This window comes from Ochlerotatus camptorhynchus, unplaced genomic scaffold, assembly GCF_037179485.1.
Source record: "Ochlerotatus camptorhynchus isolate MF236.1 unplaced genomic scaffold, CSIRO-AGI_Acam_v1.1 ptg000927l, whole genome shotgun sequence".
Classification (NCBI taxonomy): Eukaryota; Metazoa; Arthropoda; class Insecta; order Diptera; family Culicidae; genus Ochlerotatus; species Ochlerotatus camptorhynchus.
In genome coordinates this window covers 151242-173655 of record NW_027041373.1, presented here as the reverse complement: position 1 = coordinate 173655, position 22414 = coordinate 151242, and the positions used below count along the sequence as shown (strand labels likewise).

The window sequence follows — 22414 nt, the reverse complement described above, 5'->3', positions numbered from 1 at the left end:
CATTTTAAACGCAGTATTCAATTAACATCCCTCATTTTACGAAGTAAATCCCAAATAACGAGGTTTATTTTACGAAGTAAATTCCAAAAAAACGAGTTTTTTTTGCGATTTTGGAAATCTGGGAAAATCTGTGAAAAAACCCACAATATGGGCATTTTTTAAATCACAGTGACATTTGTGAACCAGAAATCCATGCTTGACGCCATTTTGGAATCCATGATGGCGGTATACGGTTCATGAAAACCTGTAAAATACTGTATATACCCCACAATATGGGTATTTTTTTAATCAGGGTGACGTGTAAGAACTGGAAATCAATGTCTGACGCCCTTTTTAAATCTAAGATGGCGGAATGCGGTTACAGAAAACCTAGAAAATAATGTCAAATACCCCACATTATGGGTATTCTTGGAATCAGGGCTACGTTTACGAACTGGAAATCTAAATTGAAAATACTTTCAATACCCCACAATATGGGTATTTTTTGCACCTTGGATTTCAAAATGGCGTCAGACATAGATTTACAGTTCCTACGCTGTTCCTCCCTGATTGCAAAAATACTCATATTGTGGGGTATTGAAAGTATTTTACAATTTTTCATGAACCGGATGCCGCCATCTTGAATTTAAAAATTCCGTCAGACATCGATTTCTGGTTTGTTCACATTTATTTGTTACTTGTTACTGCTCTATCCATTTCAATCAATAGAATGATACAAAACTGTTTGACAAACTTTTTACAACGCACCAAACTTCTCAGCCACGTTTTGTAGTGTGTATGTTTCATTTAGAGAAAAAAAACAAATAAAATGCGTTTTATCAGTCGTGAATCATTCTAATCATTCAGCGAAATTTTTTGGTGAGAAAATTAAGTGAAATTAATGTTTGAATTTGGGTTTCTGAAAACGAAGCCGTCAATTCTTTTTTTAATTAGCATATCTTTTTTGAAAAAAAGCTTGTCACAATTTGCAAATAAATTGTAGCACGAAATGACGTATAAGAGAAAGTTTTGCTGAAATGTTAAGTTTTATCGGAACATATAAAATATTATTTACGAAAATCTTAGTAAAATGATTTTCGTAAATTATATATTTATATTTTTCGATAAGACTTAACATTTCAACAAAACTTTCTCTTAGACGTCATTTCATGCTACAATTTAATGAAAAATGTCAAAGACACCTTTAAAAAAAAAATTGTGACATGCAAAATGGCCGAGTTTTTGCAAAAATGTGAATGATTACCCACAACATACAGTTATTAAAAGTTCAATTGAAATCGGAGAGGGTGGAGCCAAAACTGTATTTTTTTTTATCCTTCTGATCTTTGGCAAACTCTCCTGGAATTCTTTTCCGAATGCCTTTGAAGACATCCTGGAATTTCTCTCAGATTTATTTGCTATCCTCCTTTTAGCATACCCCTCACTCCCTATGTATTCTAAAAAAAATCAAGAACTCATGCCCCAGATTGGTTTTCTCCCACAAACTTTCCGCTGAAGTTCACAAGAGTTCTGCTCCTCAGAAATTCCTATCATTTTTCAATAAAATTTTCATTGCATTCAATTCAGAGTCTTCTTGAAATCGTTCTCCAAACCATCTCAGGCTTCAAATGAAATTTAAAATTAATAAAAATTGCCTTGAAAGCAAATTGTGCTTGATGTTTTACTCAAAGATATTTTTCCCAGAACTCCCTTGGAACGAAGTCCTCAGAAATTATAATAATATTCCATGAGCCTTCACAACAGTGAATGGAATTTGATTCCAGATTCTTGAAAATTTCTTGAAGTATTGTAATAGAATAATAGAATTCAAAAAAAATGTTCAAAATTCAAATTAATGGGAGGTATGAATATTACACAACAAATGTGTGATTGAAAATAGCGAGGAAAATTTAACGTTTGTATTTGTATCTAATTATTTTCTTACTAAGCAATTTTAAAGAAAATAATGCATTTATTATTATTGATTTTAAATATCCTTAGTAAGAAAATTATTAAATTCCGATCAATGATGAGAATCCGTTAGATTTCTAGGTATTTTTAGGTGACATAAAATCCCCTGAGAATTCCTGGTTTTCCATGTTTTTAATAGGTAGTACACACCCTGGTAAATACCGTGTGTTTGGTCATTAATTTTTTATTAAATATTTTGCTTTAAAAGTGCATAAGTGTTTATGAGATATAAATGGAATAAGTCTAAAACATCAAACATTTATGTGGTTTTCCATCAGAATGGCTACTATCATTCTCTAAATTCACTAAGTGACAAATGTTTTACAACTTTATTGCCTATAATCGCATATTAGTATGGAAAAATTAGGCATTGATAAAATGGCAGTCGAAGTTACGTGTCAAAATTTTAAAAATCATAGTACATTTATTGATAATTTTTTAAAGTTAAAACCAGTTGTAATGAATTTTGCATGTTTTGTTATGTAAACGAAAAATATGGCAAATCGAAAAACAGAACTTTAACTTGAACTATAGATAATTGAATTTTAGGATGGGGGCTGATATGCGATTACTTTGATTGATGGGAAATACTGACTTGATGTTGTTTTTACAATTTTTAATGATCAAAGTCCATAGTTTTATCACATAAAATGAAAGTAGATGCCATTGATAGTGGATAGCGTTGTTATGTCAAAATTAATAAAAATCCATATGGCACTTATATGCGATGATAGGCAGTATAAGTAACTATTTGGTTACTTATTTCTTCAATATGATCACTAAAATCACTATTTTTGACAGCATGGATCGCTAACAGCCCTGTCAAATATAAATCTTTTTGTTGGCTTTATGCAAAGGCTTCCTTTGATATTCCAAATGCTTACAAAATTAAGAAACATTGAACAGAATTAGACAGCGTAATGTATTTATCAATTGAATACCTTATTATCGTGTTGCCACAATCGAGATATCACTGTACTATTTAATAGTTGTAGTACATTATATATTTAAGTAAGTAGTTGTCCATCTATTATACTACTGAACTTTGAACAGATAATTCTTATTTTACTAACGACATCTTATTGTTCTATCTAGTCTTTTCGTGAGTATAGTGGTGGAGGGGGTTGTTGAATAGTTCTTTTTATATTTACCATGCTGCATGAACCATGCGTACCTGAAATTGAAAAAAAAAATGAAACCATTAGTAACTGACAGATTCACTATAATCGATAAAATCTCATTTTAGGGAATTTTAGTAAAAAGTGTCAAAGTATATATTATTTATGCTGCAAACTAACTGCACCCTTTATCGAAATGCATCCTAAAATAACCATTTCAAGTGAAGCAATGCAATAATCTAAATAAGTAACAACATTGATCCATTTAATAGTAGAACCCTTGTACAAAAAAGCGGATCTGGGAACCAGTTAGCATGATGTAGTGACAACAGCATTGATTTATGGAGGGTATGTATCATAATTCGTTGTGATGACGAATTACTTCGAACGAGAGATAAAGGCACAAAAGGGGAAAGTGGTGTGTCACTGAGCTGATTGAAGCTCCGATTTTCGACTAAAGGAAACAGGATGGAAGGTTGAAAGTTGAAGGATAAATCAATATTAGCACCATGCATGACCCAATTGACGTTGTCTTTATCAGCTGCTTGGTTTTGCTTTAACCTGGATCCAGGTCAAATGCCTATCGACTTGTCAGGTAAGAATTTAGCGCTTGCTTGCTTTGTAGTATGTGGTTGACCCACCTTCACTATCGTACTCGAATTTCAGTTTATATCGACGATGGAGTTCAGCATTCGATATCCAGTTGTGAGGACACCAGGCACGAATTACATAACTACTGCACTGCCATTCTACGCATATCTGTCCCATGTTACTTTTGAGCGTTTTTCACTTTTGTTCATAAAACAGTACCTTTTTAGGTAGACTTTGGATTGAAAATAGAAAAACATATTGTTTGTTCTGGGTTTGTATAAAAACAACATCAAGCCTAATTGTCCCATGTTGAAATTCTACGCATAACTGTCTCACAAAGATTTTCTCGACTGAATTTATCATTAACGAATCGATTGGTGTACACAAATTATTGAAACAGGATTTATACAATTAAAGGAAACAGTATGAACCATTTTCGGAAGCGACAGTTTTATTTAATGTTGATACATATTAAGAAAAACTGGATTTCATATTAAAACGCAAGTTTCTAATTTCAAACAATGCAATATTAGACACTAACATAGGAACTCGCCACCCCCCACACTCCCCCTATAGTGTCTACTAGAGAGGGTCTAGTATAAAAGAGGAGCGGATTCAAAACAAACTGCCTTGGCAACCTATGCCTGGGTAGTTTCTAGCAACACTGCCAATGCAATCCAGATAGGCGCTGATTGATTGACTCTGGCTTTGACAGTTCGTTTGGTTCAAACCCAGCTAGTCCGCTCCTCTCTTATACTAGACCCTCTCTAATGTCTACGTGTTTAATGAAATAATACGTAGTATAAAGGTCAACTCCGTACGGAAGAAATTTGCAAAGTATTTCTTGAAATCATCGAAGCCCACGTTCAACGATCGTGTGACATATTGATCTTTTATCTACAGCATGTCAGCCTTAAATCTATGGTCGGACTCAAAATGATTAAGCACAATCTCCTTTAGGCCTACGTTCATCTTGCTAAGGAGTAGAAAAAGATGCTAAGAAGTTTATGTTCTAAATCATTAGTTTCTTGAGATGCCCATACTTTTAATGGTTTTATAGAAGTGTCAAAAAAATTATTGGTGGTATAATTTAATGATGGAAAGCTATACAAACTATCCAGGATCTTCCAAAACTGAGAAGAACGCAAGCACGCTCATGTAATCACAAGAGCAAAGGCGACAAACGCAACGTGACCATCAAAGCAACCCTGACAGTAACAGTTCCTAGTGGGACTAACATGCGTAGAATTTCCTACTTCAGTGCAAATTTCTAGGAATAACACTCCCATTACATATTGTTCGTATAAAAATAGGCTTAACTGATTTCATTGAAGGTAATTTCTGTAGTTTTCACTAAAACATATTGATTCTGTTGAAATGTGAACAATGCGCTAACTTATTTTAACGCATATTTCTTCCAATGAGCAGAAATGATTCGAAACATTATTCGCGATTTTCTCAGAAGCAACTTTTGAAACATGGGACTGATATGCGTAAAACGGCAGTGCAGGTAAGCAGGCTAATGAATACGTGTCTAGCTGGCTAGTATAAATGCACAGATTTAAAATTCCTGTTGATAATTTGATTTTTGTGCGTAATCTTTTCTGGATTAATCTCTGAATATTTCGTTAACTCGCAAAGGCAGTCCTATTCTCCTTGCACCTATGTCGCTCTTGGTCTTGTCGTCTGACACTATCTGGTCCATTTATTAGAAACTATCCATTTCCACCACTGCTTGCCCTACTACCGTAAAATATGATGGCTTGTCCGTGTTTACGTTGGTGACGAGATCGCTGCAGTTGAATTTTCGGCTAGGTGTCGTTGAGCTTACTCTATATATTAAAGCACCGTTGTGCTAATAGCGCTACATCATCAGCCAAATCGAAGTCGCTCAGGTACTCCATAGCGATAGGGTTGTCACACACAGTCAGATCTCCCTTCCTAGGGACCTTCACTAAGACGCATGCATCCAGTCTGTCAGAAGAGTCGCACTGTCTCATATATAATAGACAAGTTGATGCTACATTTGTGCGGATGGCTTGGGGTCAGTTTTGAGCATATCTGGTGATATGAGATTGACCTCAGGAGCCTCGTTGCATTCATGCTTCGAAAAGCTGTTTCTGTCTCCCGCAGCGATTTAGCCAGTCATTGTTTTTTCTTGATGCTACCGACGTCAGGGAGGCAGCTTCCACGCCTGGACCCTGCTTATCGACCCATCAACTCGTGAACCGGGGAACAACGGCTTTACTCCCCTTCCGAAGGAAGGCGTGATCAGAGATGTTATGCCTCAGAACATCCTGGCGGCGCCGACTAGGGTTGACCCCAGGCCTGCTGGGGTGAGAGGTTTTAGCCAGTCAATGGCTGGTTGACCGTCGAAAATTGATGAAGTTGTTCGAAATGCTCAAACCATCGTTTCAGCTGGTCCGAGATGAACCAGCCTTTAGCTGAAATTTCAGTTTCTGTACAATCGCGTTTTTCACTAGCATCTTTTTGGTTCATCCTTGCTCCACTCAAGCGTCGTGAGATATCGCCAGCTTTCTCCCCTGCTTCGGGAATCCACCCATGCTCGCACGTCACACCTCTAGAGAGCAAATACATGCAATTCCAAGTAACACTACAATCGTGGTCTTAAAGCGTTTTACAAATCTAAATCATGGTCTGCAGAACCTTCATTAATCCCAAATTGCTACTTTAGGACTGAAGAATCGATTTTTTTTGCTCTCTCTGAATTCTATGAAACTTCATATAAATGTTCACTAAGGGTTCACCCAGATTGACTCTGGCATAATGTTTCAAAATGGCGTATTTAATATGTTTAAATAAATCAACGGTGTGTTTCTATTCTCAAAAGGCAATTCGATTTCCTAATACTTTGTCTCAGACGTCATTTCGATAGATAATTCGTTTTCGTGCTATGATTAATTGAAAATTATCGAATAAGCTATTTCGAAAAATTGGGCGAAAATTCCAGCATTCACTTGGATCATTGCCTTAATTTGTTTTCCGTTAATCTTGTTTTCCATACTGAGTACCGACTCCAACTAGGTTTATTACCCCTGGCGAACAATTTGTGAAGTTTCATGGAATTCTGACAGGCAAAATCTGCAATTTATTTATTTTTTTCGCGATTTGGCGTGGATTTGATCAAGAGTCAAGGTACCGTTGTCGCTTTGTTTTCATAGCATCGTAATGTTTATTCAATTTGCACCGTCTACCTGGTTTGACAGTTTGATAGGTAGATTAGTCTTCATTCTAGTTCCATCTATGATCCACTGTTGTCGCTGCATACGTATCACACCCAGATTGTTCTCACTCGTCTCGATAAAGGCAAGCACATGATGGTCGTCCATTGTTCTTCTGCGCTGTCACCTTCTGGAACATCCACCACTCTGGTTTCAAGTTCTTCACTGTTAGAACTTCAAGGTCACAACCCTAATTATCTCTCCTCGTGACGATGGATCCAATAGTGCGTAGAAGAAGGCTCCGTCTCCATTTTCGTTGATGCAGATGTGGTCAATTAGATTTTCTAAGTAACCAACCGACCCACTCAGTGCTCTCTATTTATCGTGTACATACTTCAAATAAGTTAATTGACGGCCTTGTTGGTTTCTTGGTTGCGGCTGGAATGATAACGCTAACGGGTCATACAAATCCTAAAACCAAAAAAAAAAAAAAAACGCTAAATGATATTGAATTTCGAACAGGCAAACTATTAAACGCATTTTAAGATACTTATAATAAAAATTTTAATCCCGCTCCGAAAGATCTTTATAAACCATTCCGTTCAGTGGTTTGGTTTGTGGTTGGAGAATTTTTCATATTTTCTATCAATTGTGTTCAAAATAAGAATAATTTAGCTCAGCTAGAATAACCCCTACAGAATTTTAAAATCAGATCGGTTTTCCATGCCATAGTTTTTTGTATTTCTGCGACCCATAGATTGAGAAATGTTCCGTTATTGAATTATTCCTCAACGTTTTAAAAAGGACCTGTGATATAGAGTTGATACGCCTAATTGAAAACAATTTCTGCTTTTATTTGGGTTAAAATTTGTATCTACGAACAACATTATTCAACTGGTTTCTAGTAGCCCTTTTCGTGCAAGGGAGCACACGGTACCTTGGTTAAACCCGGGGCACATCCGACCAGGACATTTGCACCACACTTTGCAGTTCCATGATGGCCACCATGGTGAGGAGCATCATAGCTAGGCGCGGCCGATCGGTAGGCGTGGTGGGCATGATGTGCCTCTTGCACATGGTAGTGACCTCCGTGATGGGCGGCGTGTCCATAACCATGGTGTTCCTTGTGTACATGATGAGCAGCGTGGTGTCCATAGCCATGATGTTGTTCCTTGTGCTCATGGTGACCGTAGCCATGGTGAGCAGGCTTGTGTTGTCCGTAGGCATGGTGTTCTTTATGTTCATGGTGCACCTTGTGCTCGTGGTGACCGTAGCCATGGTGAGCAGGCTTGTGGTGTTCGTAGCCATGGTGAGCAGGCTTGTGGTGTGCGTAACCATGGTGTTCTTTATGTTCATGGTGTTCTTTATGTTCATGGTGTCCATATCCATGGTGAGCCTTATGTTCATGATGTTCAGCCTTGTGGTGACCGTAGCCATGGTGTTCTTTATGTTCATGGTGTCCATACGCATGATGTGCCTTGTGTTCATGATGCTCAGGCTTGAGGTGTCCATAGGCATGATGGGCATGGTGTTCTTTATGCTCATGGTGTCCATAACCATGATGTTCTTTGTGCTCGTGATGACCGTATCCATGGTGAGCCTTATGTTCATGATGTTCTTTGTGCTCGTGGTGTCCATATCCATGATGTTCAGGCTTGTGGTGCTCATGGTGTTCCTTGTGCTCATGGTGCCCGTAGCCGTGGTGTTCTTTGTGCTCGTGGTGTCCATAGCCATGATGTTCAGGCTTGTGGTGTTCCTTGTATTCATGATGACCATAGCCTTTATGTTCGTGGTGTTCTTTATGTTCATGATGTCCGTAGCCTTTATGTTCATGGTGCTCCTTGTGTTCATGATGCCCATAGCCATGATGTTCAGGCTTATGACCGTAGCCGTGATGATGTTCTTTGTGCTCATGATGCTCTGCCTTATGGTGTCCATATCCATGATGTTCATGCTTTTTATGGCCATAACCGTGCTCGTGTTTGTGCGCTTCATGTTTGTGTTCGTGTCTGTGAATTATACGCAAAATCAAGAGTATCAGTTTAATGTTAATGTTAATGTTAAAGTAGCTACTCGATATTGATGGGACCATAAAGTTATACAATTATCGAAATATTTATTAAAAATCCTGTAGGAAATCACTATTGCAGTAGCCATGAAATAAAATTTGGTTAAGGTTCTTCAACTCGTTATGGAGTTAGTTATGTGTTAGTATGTTAGTATGTGTTAATATGTCAATGTTATGTCATACATAAAGTAAGATCAAACGAGATAATTTTTAACTACAGGGTCTAACTCTGGTATTCCTGAGGAAGGAGCCAGTTTCTGACTTGATTCGTAGAAAAAAAATAATGAACAACATATTTGAATCAGCATGGAATTTTTATGAAATTGTAAATCATATGTGCTCTAAAATGCAATTTTCATACTCATATCAATATAACTTGAACACCAGGATAAATTTTGCAATTGTGTCAAGCCAGATATTTTTTATTTCTGCTCTTCTAACAGATTTTACACACCAAATAACATAAATATGAAGTTCGTAGAACAAAATGTTTGTAGACTTTGAAAAATTTACGAAGTCGTTTTTCGTCCCACATTTACAACTTTGGAAAATCGACAAACCATTCTGATACTTCCTAATACCGCAAGTTTAAGCAATTGAATGACATACACACATACACATTTGAAACACACAAAATTAATTTCGTTCTGAATAATAACTATGTCAACACACTTTTTATCACATTTTGTTCTTATTAAATAATCTGACAAATATAAAGGGTAAGATTTTTCAGCAAAAGCTTCTGCTTAAGTGTATCCTCTCCAATAGAAAAATTGAAAAAAAAATAGGAAAAACCACGAGTGAATCAAAAGCTGGATGTATTGAGATTTTTTTTATGCTTTTTGAGAAAACTTGCTTTATTGGTTCATTCTGAAGTTTATGCGTTTGATTATCATTGATTTAAGCAAAGCATATTTTTGTTTGGATCATAATCAATAAATATTCTGAACAAAACAAACGGGTACACTGAAATACTAAAAGTTACAGACAATTTTTTATGTACGTTTTATAACTTGAACAGTCCTTATGTTAATGGTAGCTTTATTAAGTGCCCAAGACCACATTTCTCTTTCCGGAGCTTTCAGTTTCTGACTTGGGAAATAACCCAACAAACGGTACATCAATTCCCATGGAAACTGTAAAAATTAAACTAAAATAAGACCACTGACCATTGACTTCCCAGGTCCACATTGGTCACATCCAGACATGTTCCAGTTATCTTCGGAGAAGCTAATGCTGACATGACCAAAATCTGTTATATGTGCAGTTCCACGTTAAATAAAAAATCCATCAGACTCGACCTTCCCTGATTTGCATGAATTGTGTGGCAATTATAATTCACATATGTGCTTGAATTCGTCAATTTAGTATCTTTCAAAACAATTCAAAATGGCGTATTCGGCATTATTCAATAAATCGTAGTGCAAAAACGTCACTCCTAATCGAAATGATGTCGGACACAAAATTAAATTAATTCTAGGATAAAGTATTCACGAAATATTTTTATGGTAATTTTGAGAAAATAATCCCAAAATGTGATGAAAATTTAAATAAAAAAAAGTTCATTATCAATATTTTTGATGTTTTTTTTTTTATAAAGTTCATGAAAAATTCCAATTTTGAAATATTGAAAACCTTGGACACTTAACATTTTTGAAAAAAAAAATCAAATAACAACAACTTCTGGTAAAATCTTGGACATTTTTTTCTAAAATATTGTTGAAGTTTTTGGACAGAAAATTGTTTTAAACCTAAATATTGTTGTTGGCACCACGGATCAGCACGTTCAGCACCACCCGTGAAAAGTTACCAAAGGGACGTAGATGAGTGACTTGCGAAGCGTTTACTCCGATAGGGCAGAGAAAGGTAAAATTTATTCCGATAGGGCCGCTCAATTGTATTCAATAGTAAACAGTGACAAGAGATAATTACGACTTGTGCATTGAAATTTCCTGAATTTGTGCTAAAATAATTAATAGAACCTATTGTAAGTACCCTGAATATGTTTCCATAACATACCTTACATCTAAATATTAAACTATACAACAGATACACAAATTGGAACAAAAAGCTGTTTAAGTACGGTGGATTCACTAAAGTAGAGGACAATAATTGTAGGTTAACCTAAGAATGTAAAATTTATCAACAAAAAAGTAAAACATAAAATTGAATTTCAGCTTAAAGCTAACTCACAACAACAATAACGAGTTTGACTCGAAGAGGTCCGAACACAGAATCCACTGCTGCAACAACAAACTTTAAGAATTATTTCTTGAAAGTAATTTTGACTTCTCAACCCTGAACTATTATGCCTGGAGTTCCACTGATGCCGGATGAAGTCCCAGCCGATGCTCAATGCATTTTATGCAAGCGACCGAATACGGCGGATGCGAAGATGGTCCAGTGCGATGGATGCAGCCGATGGTACCACTTTTCGTGCGCTGGTGTAGGTGATAGCATCGAGGCTGATGACCAAAGCTACCAATGTGTGTTATGCCGGCCAAGGGGTTCCCGTGCACCGTCGTTGGTAGGATCAACACCATCGACGACTGCAAGTGCAAGAGAGGCAAAACTTCAATTGGAAATGCAGCAATTGGCCGAGGAAAAAGAACTTCAAGCCAAGCTGATGGCAGAAAAGGCGAAACACGACCAGGAGATGCAGGAAAAGGCTTTGCAATTGGAAAAGGACAGGAGAGAAAAGATGATGGAGGATCTGATGAAACTGGAGAAGGAGTTCCTGGAACGGAAATTCAAGTTGCTTCACGCGCGATTGGATGAGGATGCTAAGGCAAATTCAAGAGCGAGTATGTGTAGCGGTGACAGTGCAGCCGATAGCGTCGATAAAGTTCGATGCTGGATCGACAACCACCAAGTGATCCTGAGTGCCAAATCTGGAAAAGTTATTTCCACTGGGCTCACATCGCAAGCGGGTGGCCACATCCTACCAACAGAATCGATGCCGGTAGCAAGCACAGCGCAAAACAGCTCGAATGTAGTTCCAGTTTCAGCAGTTACCAGCCAAGAAGTGGGATCGAAACCGGTTAGCACACAAGGTGTGTTTTCGAAAAACTTTGATGACGTCATCTCACCTATTGCGACCGTACACCAGGGAGGTTTCACTAGTGTCGCAGAACCAGCCCTATCACTTCCAACATTGCTTCAATCAACGCCCCGGGCAGCACCTGTGTCGCTGACGAGTATTCCAACTGTGCAGCCGACATTAACGTGGCAGGCGAATACCAATCTGATTCCGCCTGCAGTCAACCAGCTGGTTCCGGATTTAGATCCTCAGATTCCTGTACCGGTATCATATGGCGGACACAATCAACCACGAGAGGACAGACCTTATTGGATGGATCCTCGAGTTGGTCAGTACAATCCGTATGTAGTACCTACTTCGAACATGGTGAGTACTACCAGCTCAGAAGTTTTCACAAGAAGAACTGTAGAACCAACCAATCAAAACTATGTCCAACCATCACATACTTTCCAGCCAACACTAGGGCAGTTAGGGCACTCCGAAATACCTAGAAACGTATCGCACTTCGATTCCGATAGCTATTTCTTAAATAGGAACCAGCCTTTAAATTTTTCAAATCCTCTGGTGTCACAAAATGCTCCTTTCGCTGCTTCTCACACACAAACCGTACCCATGCTTTCGCAAACATGGGGTAATTCTCGACCGCCACTTCGTCCTCCTGTAGTGAGTGTCTCGAGTTATCAAACACCTATACCAGCTGTACCAAACCCACAGTTGCAGTATGGGGTGTTTCAGCCATCGTACGGCCCGAATGCGCAGCAGTTGGCAGCACGCCACGTTGTTCCCAAAGACCTTCCGTGTTTTACTGGGGATCCAACAGAGTGGCCGATGTTCTGGAGCAGCTATGATACGTCTACGCAGATGTGTGGGTACAACGATTCGGAGAACCTGATGCGACTACAACGAAGCTTGAAAGGGGACGCGAAGAAAGCAGTGAGCAGTTTTCTTCTTCATCCGTCAAACGTTCCGGAGATAATCAACACGTTGCGAGTTCTCTATGGACGACCGGAAGCAATCATCAACTCTCTTCTGGCTGAGGTGCGAGCAACACCGACACCGCGACCAGAAAAACTGGGGACTATAATCAGTTTCGGCCTGGCTGTTCGCAATTTCTGTACGCATCTAGTTTCGACTGGACAACAGGTACATTTGACTAACCCGATCTTGATCGATGAGCTAGTCGAAAAGCTTCCAGCCAACATTAAGCTGGATTGGGCGATGCATAAGCAACGAGTGCAGAACGTGGACTTGAGGACATTTTCGGATTACATGAACGTGATCGTAACGGCAGCTAGTAGTGTTACACCAGTCACTGCCAAATCCGAAAAGTCGAAAGGGAAAGCCGAGATACACACGGTGAACGTCCGGAACGACAAGGCAACCAACAAGAAACCAGAAGCTTCCATCCAAACGGGAAGCGAACGTCCTTGTGTGGTTTGTCAAACAGCCGGCCATAAACCAAAAGACTGCAGTAGCTTCAAGTCGAAGACGTTGGAAGACAAATGGAAGGTGGCCCAAGAAGTTCATCTGTGTAGACGCTGCTTGTATCCGCATGGTAAATGGCCGTGCAAAGCATCAAACTGCGGGGTCAACGGTTGCCAACAACGCCATCACCGATTGCTCCATCCGGGCGATCCACGAGAAGGCAAAGCAGAGGGCTCGACTCCGGTGTCTGGCGTAATCTCCGTTCATCAGCAACATCACCAAATTCTCTTCCGTATTGTCCCTGTAGTTCTTCACGCTAATGGTCGATCGGTTCAAACCTTCGCTTTCCTGGATGGTGGTTCCGATTCTACTTTAATGGAGCGGTCTTTGGCAGAGCAGTTGGGTGTACAAGGTCCGACTTCTCCTCTGTGTATGCAGTGGACTAACGGGGTCAAGCGTGTGGAAGAAGAATCCCAGCAAATTCAGCTGAATATTTCTGGAGTTACCACTGGCAAGCAGTTCACCCTACAAAAGGTGCAAACCATCGATGGGCTAGAACTACCGCGACAGTCTATACATTTTGAAGAGCTGAGGAACAAATATCCGTACATGAGAGGTTTACCTGTTCGAAGCTACAACGACGCTGTTCCAGGTATCCTGATAGGTTTGGACAACACAAGGTTGAAGACAACGCTTAAGTTGCGAGAGGGCCGTGAACACGAGCCAGTAGTCGCCAAAACTAGGCTAGGCTGGGTTTTATATGGTCACTCTGGAAATGAAGTCAGAAGTTTATCACAGCGAGTTCTTCATATTCGTACCAAGTCCCAAGACAACGAATTACACGAGCTAGTGAAGAGTTTCTTCTCTATGGAGAGCGTTGGGGTTTCGGTGACACAGGCGAAGGAATCAGCAGACGACAAGCGAGCTAAAGAGATTCTACAAGCAACCACAACCAGGACTGAAACCGGCAGATTCGAAACCGGACTTCTGTGGAAGTTCGACAACGTTGAGTTTCCCAACAGTAGATCCATGGCCGAGCAGAGACTGAAGTGTTTAGAACGTCGTCTTCATAAATCACCAACCTTGTACGACAACGTTAGGCAGCAAATCGCAGACTACGTATCTAAGGGCTATGCACACAAGGCAACTCCACGTGAACTGGATGAGATGGATCCGAAGCGGACGTGGTTTTTACCTCTGGGTGTCGTAGTGAATCCCAAAAAGCCCGATAAAGTCAGGGTCGTCTGGGATGCCGCTGCATCGGTGGAAGGCGTTTCCTTGAACTCCGTTCTTCTAAAAGGACCTGACCTGCTGACAGCATTGCAAGCAGTCTTATGTCGTTATCGACAGAAGGAGACCGCCATCAGCGGAGACATAATGGAAATGTTCCATCAAGTACTCATCATACTCCAAGATCGTACAGCTCAGTGGTTCCTGTGGCGGGACAATCCATCCGATCCGTTTCAAGTATACGTCATGGACGTCGCAATTTTCGGATCAACGTGTTCTCCTAGTTCAACGCAATTTGTAAAGAACCTGAATGCGGATGAGTATGCTGCGGAATTCCCGGAGGCGTCCGAGGCGATAAAGAAAAATCACTATGTAGACGATTACCTTGACAGCGTTGATTCTGTCGAAGAAGCAGTTCAGCTGGCATTGGACGTTAAGGAAGTGCACGAAAAAGCAGGATTCCTTATTCGGCATTGGATGTCGAACTCTCCAGAGGTGCTGCAGCGGATTGGGGAGAAGAACACGAAGTCGGTGAGGAGTTTCACCATGGACAAGGGTAGCAACCTGGAACGGGTATTGGGGATGGTGTGGCGACCACAAGAGGATGTCTTCGTATTCTCGATGACTTTCCGGGAGGATCTGCAACGTCTAATGGATGGATCCGTTGTGCCGACCAAACGCCAAGTCCTGAGCTTAGTCATGAGTGTGTTCGATCCATTAGGGATGATCGCTCCCTTCGTAGTTCATGGAAAGACGATAGTTCAGGAAGCGTGGCGATCCGGAATTGGCTGGGATGAGCCGCTACCTGCAGATATCGTACCCCGGTGGGAAAAGTATGTAAAATTACTTGGAACACTGGATATGGTTAAGATACCCAGATGCTACTTTCCCGGCTACAGCGCTGGAGCCTACGATTCGCTCGAATTGCACGTTTTCGTTGATGCTAGCAGTACTGCATACGCCGCCGCAGCCTACTTCCGGATAGTAGATGGCGGTAAAATACGCTGCAGTCTCGTGTCTGCAAAAACCAAGGTGGCGCCGATTAAGTTACTTTCAGTGCCACGGTTGGAGCTACAAGCAGCCGTAATTGGAACACGACTTATGAAGTCCATCATAGCAAATCACACGTTGCAGATCAAGCGCAAAGTATTGTGGAGCGATTCTTCCACGGTCTTGAACTGGCTTCGGTCAGACCCGCGAAAGTACAAGCAGTATGTAGCGTTCCGGGTAACAGAAATTCTGGATGAAACGGAGGTCAGCGATTGGAAGAAGGTGCCCACGAGAATGAACGTAGCCGATGAAGCCACCAAGTGGGGTCATGGACCATGTTTCGAAGAACAGAGCAGGTGGTTCAAGGCCCCAGAGTTCCTGTATAAGCCGGAGTGTAGCTGGCCAGAGGAAGCGGTAGAGTCGACAACAGCCGAAGAATTAAGGATGGTCCATGTGCACCAGCTGCCACCGACGCAGCCAGTCATCGAGTTCAAACGGTTTTCAAAGTGGGAAAGGTTAACCCGCACAGTAGCATTCGTTCTACGGTTTTGCTGCAGGCAGAAGGGCAAGGACGAATCAAAGAAGGACGGAGAAGTAACCTTGAGCAGTGAGGAGTGTAAACTAGCGGAGTCGACCGTGTTTAAGCTGATCCAAGCGAGTGAATACCCGGACGAATGTAAAATTCTGCGGAAAAATCACCAAGTGCAGCTAGAGCAACGTAAGCGAATCCAGAAGAGCAGTCGGATATTCAAACTATCTCCGTTTCTAGACCCAACCGGAGTCATGCGAATGGGATCACGCATCGCTGCCGCGGAGTGCGTTTCAGATGAAGCCAAGTTTCCCGTGATCTTGCCGAAGGATCACTACGTCACGCAGCTAGTGATTAACTGGTATCATAAGAAGTATAGACACGCGAACAACGAAACGGTGGTGAACGAAATGCGGCAGAAGTTCCACGTCTCAGAACTGCGAACAGCCGTCAAGAAGGTGGCAAGTTGCTGTAACTGGTGTAGAGTCTACAAATCGAAACCACAAGTCCCACCGATGGCTCCACTGCCTCCGGCACGCCTTACGCCGTATGTCAGGGCTTTCACCTTTACGGGACTGGACTATTTCGGTCCGATCACTGTTCGCTTTGGCCGTGGTGGTGTTAAAAGGTGGGTTGCGCTCTTCACCTGCCTAGGAACCCGAGCAGTCCACTTAGAAGTCGCCTACACTCTGTCCTCCGAATCCTGCAAGATGGCAATACGTAGGTTCATTGCCCGCCGAGGTGCGCCACAGGAAATCTACTCAGATCAAGGCACCAATTTCCAAGGTGCTAGTACGGAGCTAAGGCAGCAAATCGGTGCCATCAATCGGGATCTAGCGGGGACGTTCACAAACGTAGACACGCAGTGGAAGCTCAATCCTCCTTACGCACCCCATATGGGAGGCATATGGGAAAGGCTGGTGCGCTCAGTCAAGACTGGACTGGCATACATGGAGTTGTCAAAGAATCCGAATGAGGAGACCTTGGTAACTGCTCTAGCAGAGGTGGAATCCATGGTGAACTCGCGACCCTTAACCTATCTACCAATCGACAGCGAGGAATGCGCAGCCTTGACACCGAACCACTTTCTACTGTTGAGTTCAAGCGGAGTGGTTCAACCGGCGGTTCAGCCAATCGAGGAGAATATGGCATTGCGGTCGAACTGGAAGCAGGTTCAGGTAATGCTGGATCGATTTTGGGTGCGGTGGATCAGGGAATACCTGCCTGTCATCTCCCGACAACCAAAGTGGTTTGGAGAGGTCACTTCAATCAACATTGGAGATTTGGTTGTCGTTGTGAACGAGAGTGTAAGGAACAGCTGGATCAGAGGAAGAGTCACTCGGGTGTATCCTGGGCGAGATGGACGAGTCCGCAGCGCGGATGTTCAGACCTCAGCGGGTATCATGCGCCGACCGGCAACGAAGCTCGCTATCCTGGATGTAGCCAGAGAAGGAAGTATAGCTTAAGAGCACTTGAAGCAATACGGTCGGGGGCATGTTGGCACCACGGATCAGCACGTTCAGCACCACCCGTGAAAAGTTACCAAAGGGACGTAGATGAGTGACTTGCGAAGCGTTTACTCCGATAGGGCAGAGAAAGGTAAAATTTATTCCGATAGGGCCGCTCAATTGTATTCAATAGTAAACAGTGACAAGAGATAATTACGACTTGTGCATTGAAATTTCCTGAATTTGTGCTAAAATAATTAATAGAACCTATTGTAAGTACCCTGAATATGTTTCCATAACATACCTTACATCTAAATATTAAACTATACAACAGATACACAAATTGGAACAAAAAGCTGTTTAAGTACGGTGGATTCACTAAAGTAGAGGACAATAATTGTAGGTTAACCTAAGAATGTAAAATTTATCAACAAAAAAGTAAAACATAAAATTGAATTTCAGCTTAAAGCTAACTCACAACAACAATAACGAGTTTGACTCGAAGAGGTCCGAACACAGAATCCACTGCTGCAACAACAATTGTCTTCTGTTCTAAACCTTAACCTCTTATTGTAATTTATTAGTATAAAATATAATCTTAGCGCTTAATGGTTTCATAATTCCAGTAAAAAACTTGTAATTTCACGTAAAAATTCAAAAATAAATGTTAAAAACTTAAATATCTCAAAATGACCTTGACGGTTTTTTTTTGTTAACCAAAGCTCATCAAAAATTGAAATTTTTGAAAATTCCTAGGATTATGGACGCAAAGAATGAACGAAAATCGAAGAACAAGAACTTCAGTGTTTTGAACTTTTTGTTTAAACGTTTTTACATGAAATTTATACTCAGAAAACATTGTTCGAGGCATTTTTTTTTTGACAAAATGTCAAAAAAATTACCAGAAGTTCTCGGACTACAACTTTTGTCAGTTATAAAGTATCCATCATTTTGAACATTCAAGTATTCATTATTTATAAGCTTTCTTTGAACAAAAAAATGGACAAGGACATTTTGATATATTTGGGTTTCAAAATTTGTTTTAATGTTTTTTTTTTCTTAAAATAATTATAAAAATGTTTTTTTTTTATTTTTCCTCGAAAGACATTGTTTTCCGCTACAACTTTGGCTCTGACGTTATTTCGATCAGAAACGTCCAAAATGGCCGAATTTTAGCAAAAATATGAATCATTGCTTTCAACAAATAATTACGCAAAGATTCCTGCTAATCGGAGACGGTTGATTCAAAAATTCAATTGCTCTTTCTTTATTTTGTCTGGAATGGCTCAATATGCATTTTTTTCTATTAAATGTTATGTATTTTTTATTTAATCTTATATAGATATTTTTCCTATTTATTTCATGTATGACCCCAACTTTATTTCAAATCCAGAATAACATGGAATAATTATAAAAATTTACAAATTTTGATCCAAAAATTAGAAACTGTTTAAAGTTTCAGTAGCAAAAAATTGCATTTATGACGATTTTTAAACTTATGTTTGATTGAAAGCTCTTAAAAAATTTTGCACCTAAAAAAATCAAAAAAAAAGATACTAAAAAGAAATGTTTAGTTTGAAAAAGCCCATTGTGAAATTTTTTAGAAAAGTCATCATTTTTTAAATTGATGAGTGCACTTTTATGATATTGATGTTTTAGCATTTTTTTTTTCATTTGTAGAGAAGATTGTTTTTTTTTTACTATATGTTTTTATTTCTGAAAAGGAAATTAAGTTTATTTTCGTTTTTCATTCGTTTTCAAAGCAACTTACTGCAGTGGAGATGAACTAGCCAGTTGGCTAAAAATCTCGTTATAAAAGTTTTAAAAATAAATCACATAATTGCAGAAACTATACGCACTCATCCTTATTTACCTGAATAAAAAACCTTCCTCCTATTTCATATTTTTTTCATGGAACATGTTTCAATCGATCAGGAATCATATCTAGGTTTGTAGTGTATAAAGGATTAACGTAATTTTCGTTCCAATTTTAAATGGCTTGGGGTTAAAAATCATATTTGAAAAACTCGAGAATTTGAATATTACCGAAATTTAACACAAATCATACTCAACTTTTCCACAGTGAAAAGCTGCGCGTGGCTCCAGATCGACTGAAACCGATTTCATGAAAATTGATCAAGAGCTCATGAAATCAACCCGAGGACAAATGTGACATTCATCTATTCTCTTCATCAAGTCGGCTACAAAAAGGCTCGTATCGTGTTTGTTGCATGAGATGTTAGATAATAGCTTCATTCAACGAACTATTTATCGACATTAACAGAAATTTTCATTACATGGCCGTATTGATTCAAAGAGAAAGTCAACAATGAAATACGAGTATCATTATGATATTGCTTGAAACAGTGTGGTCTGTCATCGCTCATAATAACATTTAAAATGTCAAAATAACTTTTAACCGTCACAATTTATTTAAATACGAAGAAATGCACTAAAATGTCCCTAAAATCGTTAAAATAGGCCTTAAAACACATAACAACTAAAACTAGCAAAACTATAAACATAATTTAAATTAGCATTAAAAGCTTTGAATATAAAACCCCTAAATCAACTTTGCAAAGCCAAGATACCATTGAAAATTTTCTTTAAAAAATGTTCTTTAGAATGCCGTAGTTCGCAAAATCGCCAGAAAATTGACGTAGCACGCTAAGTTATATTTTTTTTAATTCCTAAGCTGTCCAAATATAATTGTTCAATAGCCTTTATAACACTATCCAAAATTGTCAATCAATCGAAAAGGAAAAGACACTGAACCTCCTAACAAAATTTCAGTATGACAAAATATTGCGAACAATTTATTGGAATTAGACAAAAATTAATGAAATATTCTGTGTAGCGGTTTAATTTGCTGAAAGAAAATTTAAACATACATTTTTAGGTCGCGGTCATAATGACTGATATGCCCTTCCTCTTCAAGTTTTCCAGACCACAAATCTCTGACACTGTTGCAACATCGCCAATTTAATAGTAATTCCTTGCTTGCTGCAGCAAATGTGAAGTTCCAGTTTCATTATTGTATGTTTTGTGAGAGCTGATATTTGTGCTTTTGAAATTTTGAGGTGATAGTAAGATCAACCAAACATAAGGTTTGGGCAGCGTTTAAATTAAAATTTACTTAAATTTTAAGAAACCTTTTGATGATTTAAAATCTGAGGCATTTTCACTAGCGATAAGCATAAATAAATTTAAATTATATTTTATTTCAATTTTGATGATCAAATTTTCATAACTTTAAAAATAAACTTGTGACAAATTTTGCGAGATCTGAACCAAATATATGCACCCAAAAGAGTGTTTAACCATTAGATACTCCACTTTGAATCCAGCTACATTTGATCACTTATATCTCATCAATGGCATGACGCATATATTAAATTTTCAATATTTCGTGCTATAACTTCTTGTATCCTATGCACTTCAATCAGCCCTTTGAGTAATATTCTCTAATTTGTAAGATTTTTATGATTCTGCATTTCAATCACATGACTACAAAACGTTTGAAAAACTAAGCCTTTATCAATCACAAATCCACTGATCGATTGAAAATATCCCATTATTTAAATGATAATCATCAGTCAAAAAAAAAACTAAATGTAAATGAAGACATATCAAAATGATTAATCACATAGAGTAAAAAAAAAAAACACTCACCCATAATGATGCTGATGATGCTCTTCGTGTTTTTTGGGTTCTTCATATTTGTGCTCATGGCTGTAAGTAATCCAAACACGCAGAAACCAAATCAACAAATTAGCATTACTCCTAGCATCCAAACAAACGGCAAGAAATGAAAACCTACGCGTGGTGATATCCGTGAGTATTGTAGCTCCGTGCTTCGGGATGCTGTTCGCTGGCCGCGGGATCCTGATCTTCATCGCACACGGTTTCGGTTTCCCCGTTCGCCCCTACGATATCCGTACAAGTAATAGCCCTTTTAAATCGCACGACCGGAACTTCACTGGTACCTGATGTGGTCGTTGTCGTCGTCGTCACCGGTGTCTTCGTATCGTCACCGACGGCATCTTTCACCAGTTTATCTCCACCGTCGAAATCGTCGGTCGTGGTATCCTTTTCTTCACCGGTCACATCACTTTCTACGGTACGTACTACTTTTTCGTCCACTGAATCAACGTCCACTTGAAGCTCGAAGGAAGGAACCGGTGATGCCCTTCCGAGGGCAACCGTTGCAACCAGTGCAAACAAAATCACAGTCTCGAGTTTCATGTTCATGCGTCTTTTCCGAGGGAGACGCAAATTTTCCACCACACACCAATGAACTGAAAGCATGCCGAGGTACCGGAGTGCTTTTATGCAATTTCGGTGTGCAACCCAAATTGATGAGTGATCACAGAGTTCAATGGCTTTTTTTTTTGTTTTGTTCCGCAGTAGAACCAATTGCTGTTCTTGCAGTTAATTACGGATTGGTGGTGAAAATTGATTTTTTTTTGTTCTGCAGAATGTTCAATCAAATTGTGCTAATTTGAAGTTATTGCAACCATCGCATAAATCGGTCTTGCAGTGCTGTTTTCTGGAGAAGGAAATACATTGTTCCATTGAATGTTGTGTGTTTGATAAAACCAGCACGAGGTTGAATGAAAAATGCATGTGACTTTTTGCCCCTGGATTATGTATCATACTGAGAGTATGATGAGGATCGAATTTTTCAATAGATTTAAAACAGAATTTCACTGAAAATATGGTGAACGATAGTATAGACTTTTCCAGAAGTCATCCGAATAATTCCATAATTGGGGCATGCAATCCAGGAATGTTTTGTATGTACACATATTTTTTTATCGCTGGAAAGCAACAAACTTTTGCT

General features: G+C 39.4%; 3 protein-coding genes across 3 annotated transcripts; 1 reads left to right on the top strand and 2 right to left on the bottom strand.

Moving 5' to 3' along the window:
- Positions 1-7742: 7742 nt before the first annotated feature.
- Positions 7743-9472, bottom strand: LOC135715462 (histidine-rich glycoprotein-like). Its single transcript, XM_065238733.1, has 2 exons — positions 9423-9472; positions 7743-8850 (listed from the first exon to the last, which is right to left on the bottom strand). Exons 1-2 carry the CDS (start codon positions 9470-9472, stop codon positions 7743-7745), a joined length of 1158 nt encoding a protein of 385 aa, XP_065094805.1.
- Positions 9473-11217: 1745 nt separating this feature from the next.
- LOC135715461 (uncharacterized) lies at positions 11218-17589 on the top strand. Its single transcript, XM_065238732.1, has 2 exons — positions 11218-12315; positions 12664-17589. The coding sequence occupies exons 1-2, from the start codon at positions 11218-11220 to the stop codon at positions 17587-17589; spliced, it is 6024 nt and encodes a 2007-aa protein (XP_065094804.1).
- A 3650-nt stretch (positions 17590-21239) lies between these two features.
- Positions 21240-21816, bottom strand: LOC135715465 (lateral signaling target protein 2 homolog). Its single transcript, XM_065238734.1, has 2 exons — positions 21392-21816; positions 21240-21303 (listed from the first exon to the last, which is right to left on the bottom strand). Exons 1-2 carry the CDS (start codon positions 21814-21816, stop codon positions 21240-21242), a joined length of 489 nt encoding a protein of 162 aa, XP_065094806.1.
- Positions 21817-22414: the final 598 nt, after the last annotated feature.

What these genes read in the sequence shown, in the direction of transcription:
- LOC135715462 (XM_065238733.1), bottom strand. Translation starts at nt 9,472, where the DNA reads ATGGTTTGTCGATTTTCCAAAGTTGTAAATGTGGGACGAAAAACGACT. An exon ending in GTGGGACGAAAAACGACTTC is followed by an intron (nt 8,851 to 9,422) that starts GTAAATTTTTCA and finishes TATAATTCACAG; the next exon opens with ACACGAACACAAACATGAAG.
- LOC135715461 (XM_065238732.1), top strand. Translation starts at nt 11,218, where the DNA reads ATGCCTGGAGTTCCACTGATGCCGGATGAAGTCCCAGCCGATGCTCAA. An exon ending in TAGTACCTACTTCGAACATG is followed by an intron (nt 12,316 to 12,663) that starts GTGAGTACTACC and finishes CCAAACCCACAG; the next exon opens with TTGCAGTATGGGGTGTTTCA.
- LOC135715465 (XM_065238734.1), bottom strand. Translation starts at nt 21,816, where the DNA reads ATGAAACTCGAGACTGTGATTTTGTTTGCACTGGTTGCAACGGTTGCC. An exon ending in ACTCACGGATATCACCACGC is followed by an intron (nt 21,304 to 21,391) that starts GTAGGTTTTCAT and finishes GATTACTTACAG; the next exon opens with CCATGAGCACAAATATGAAG.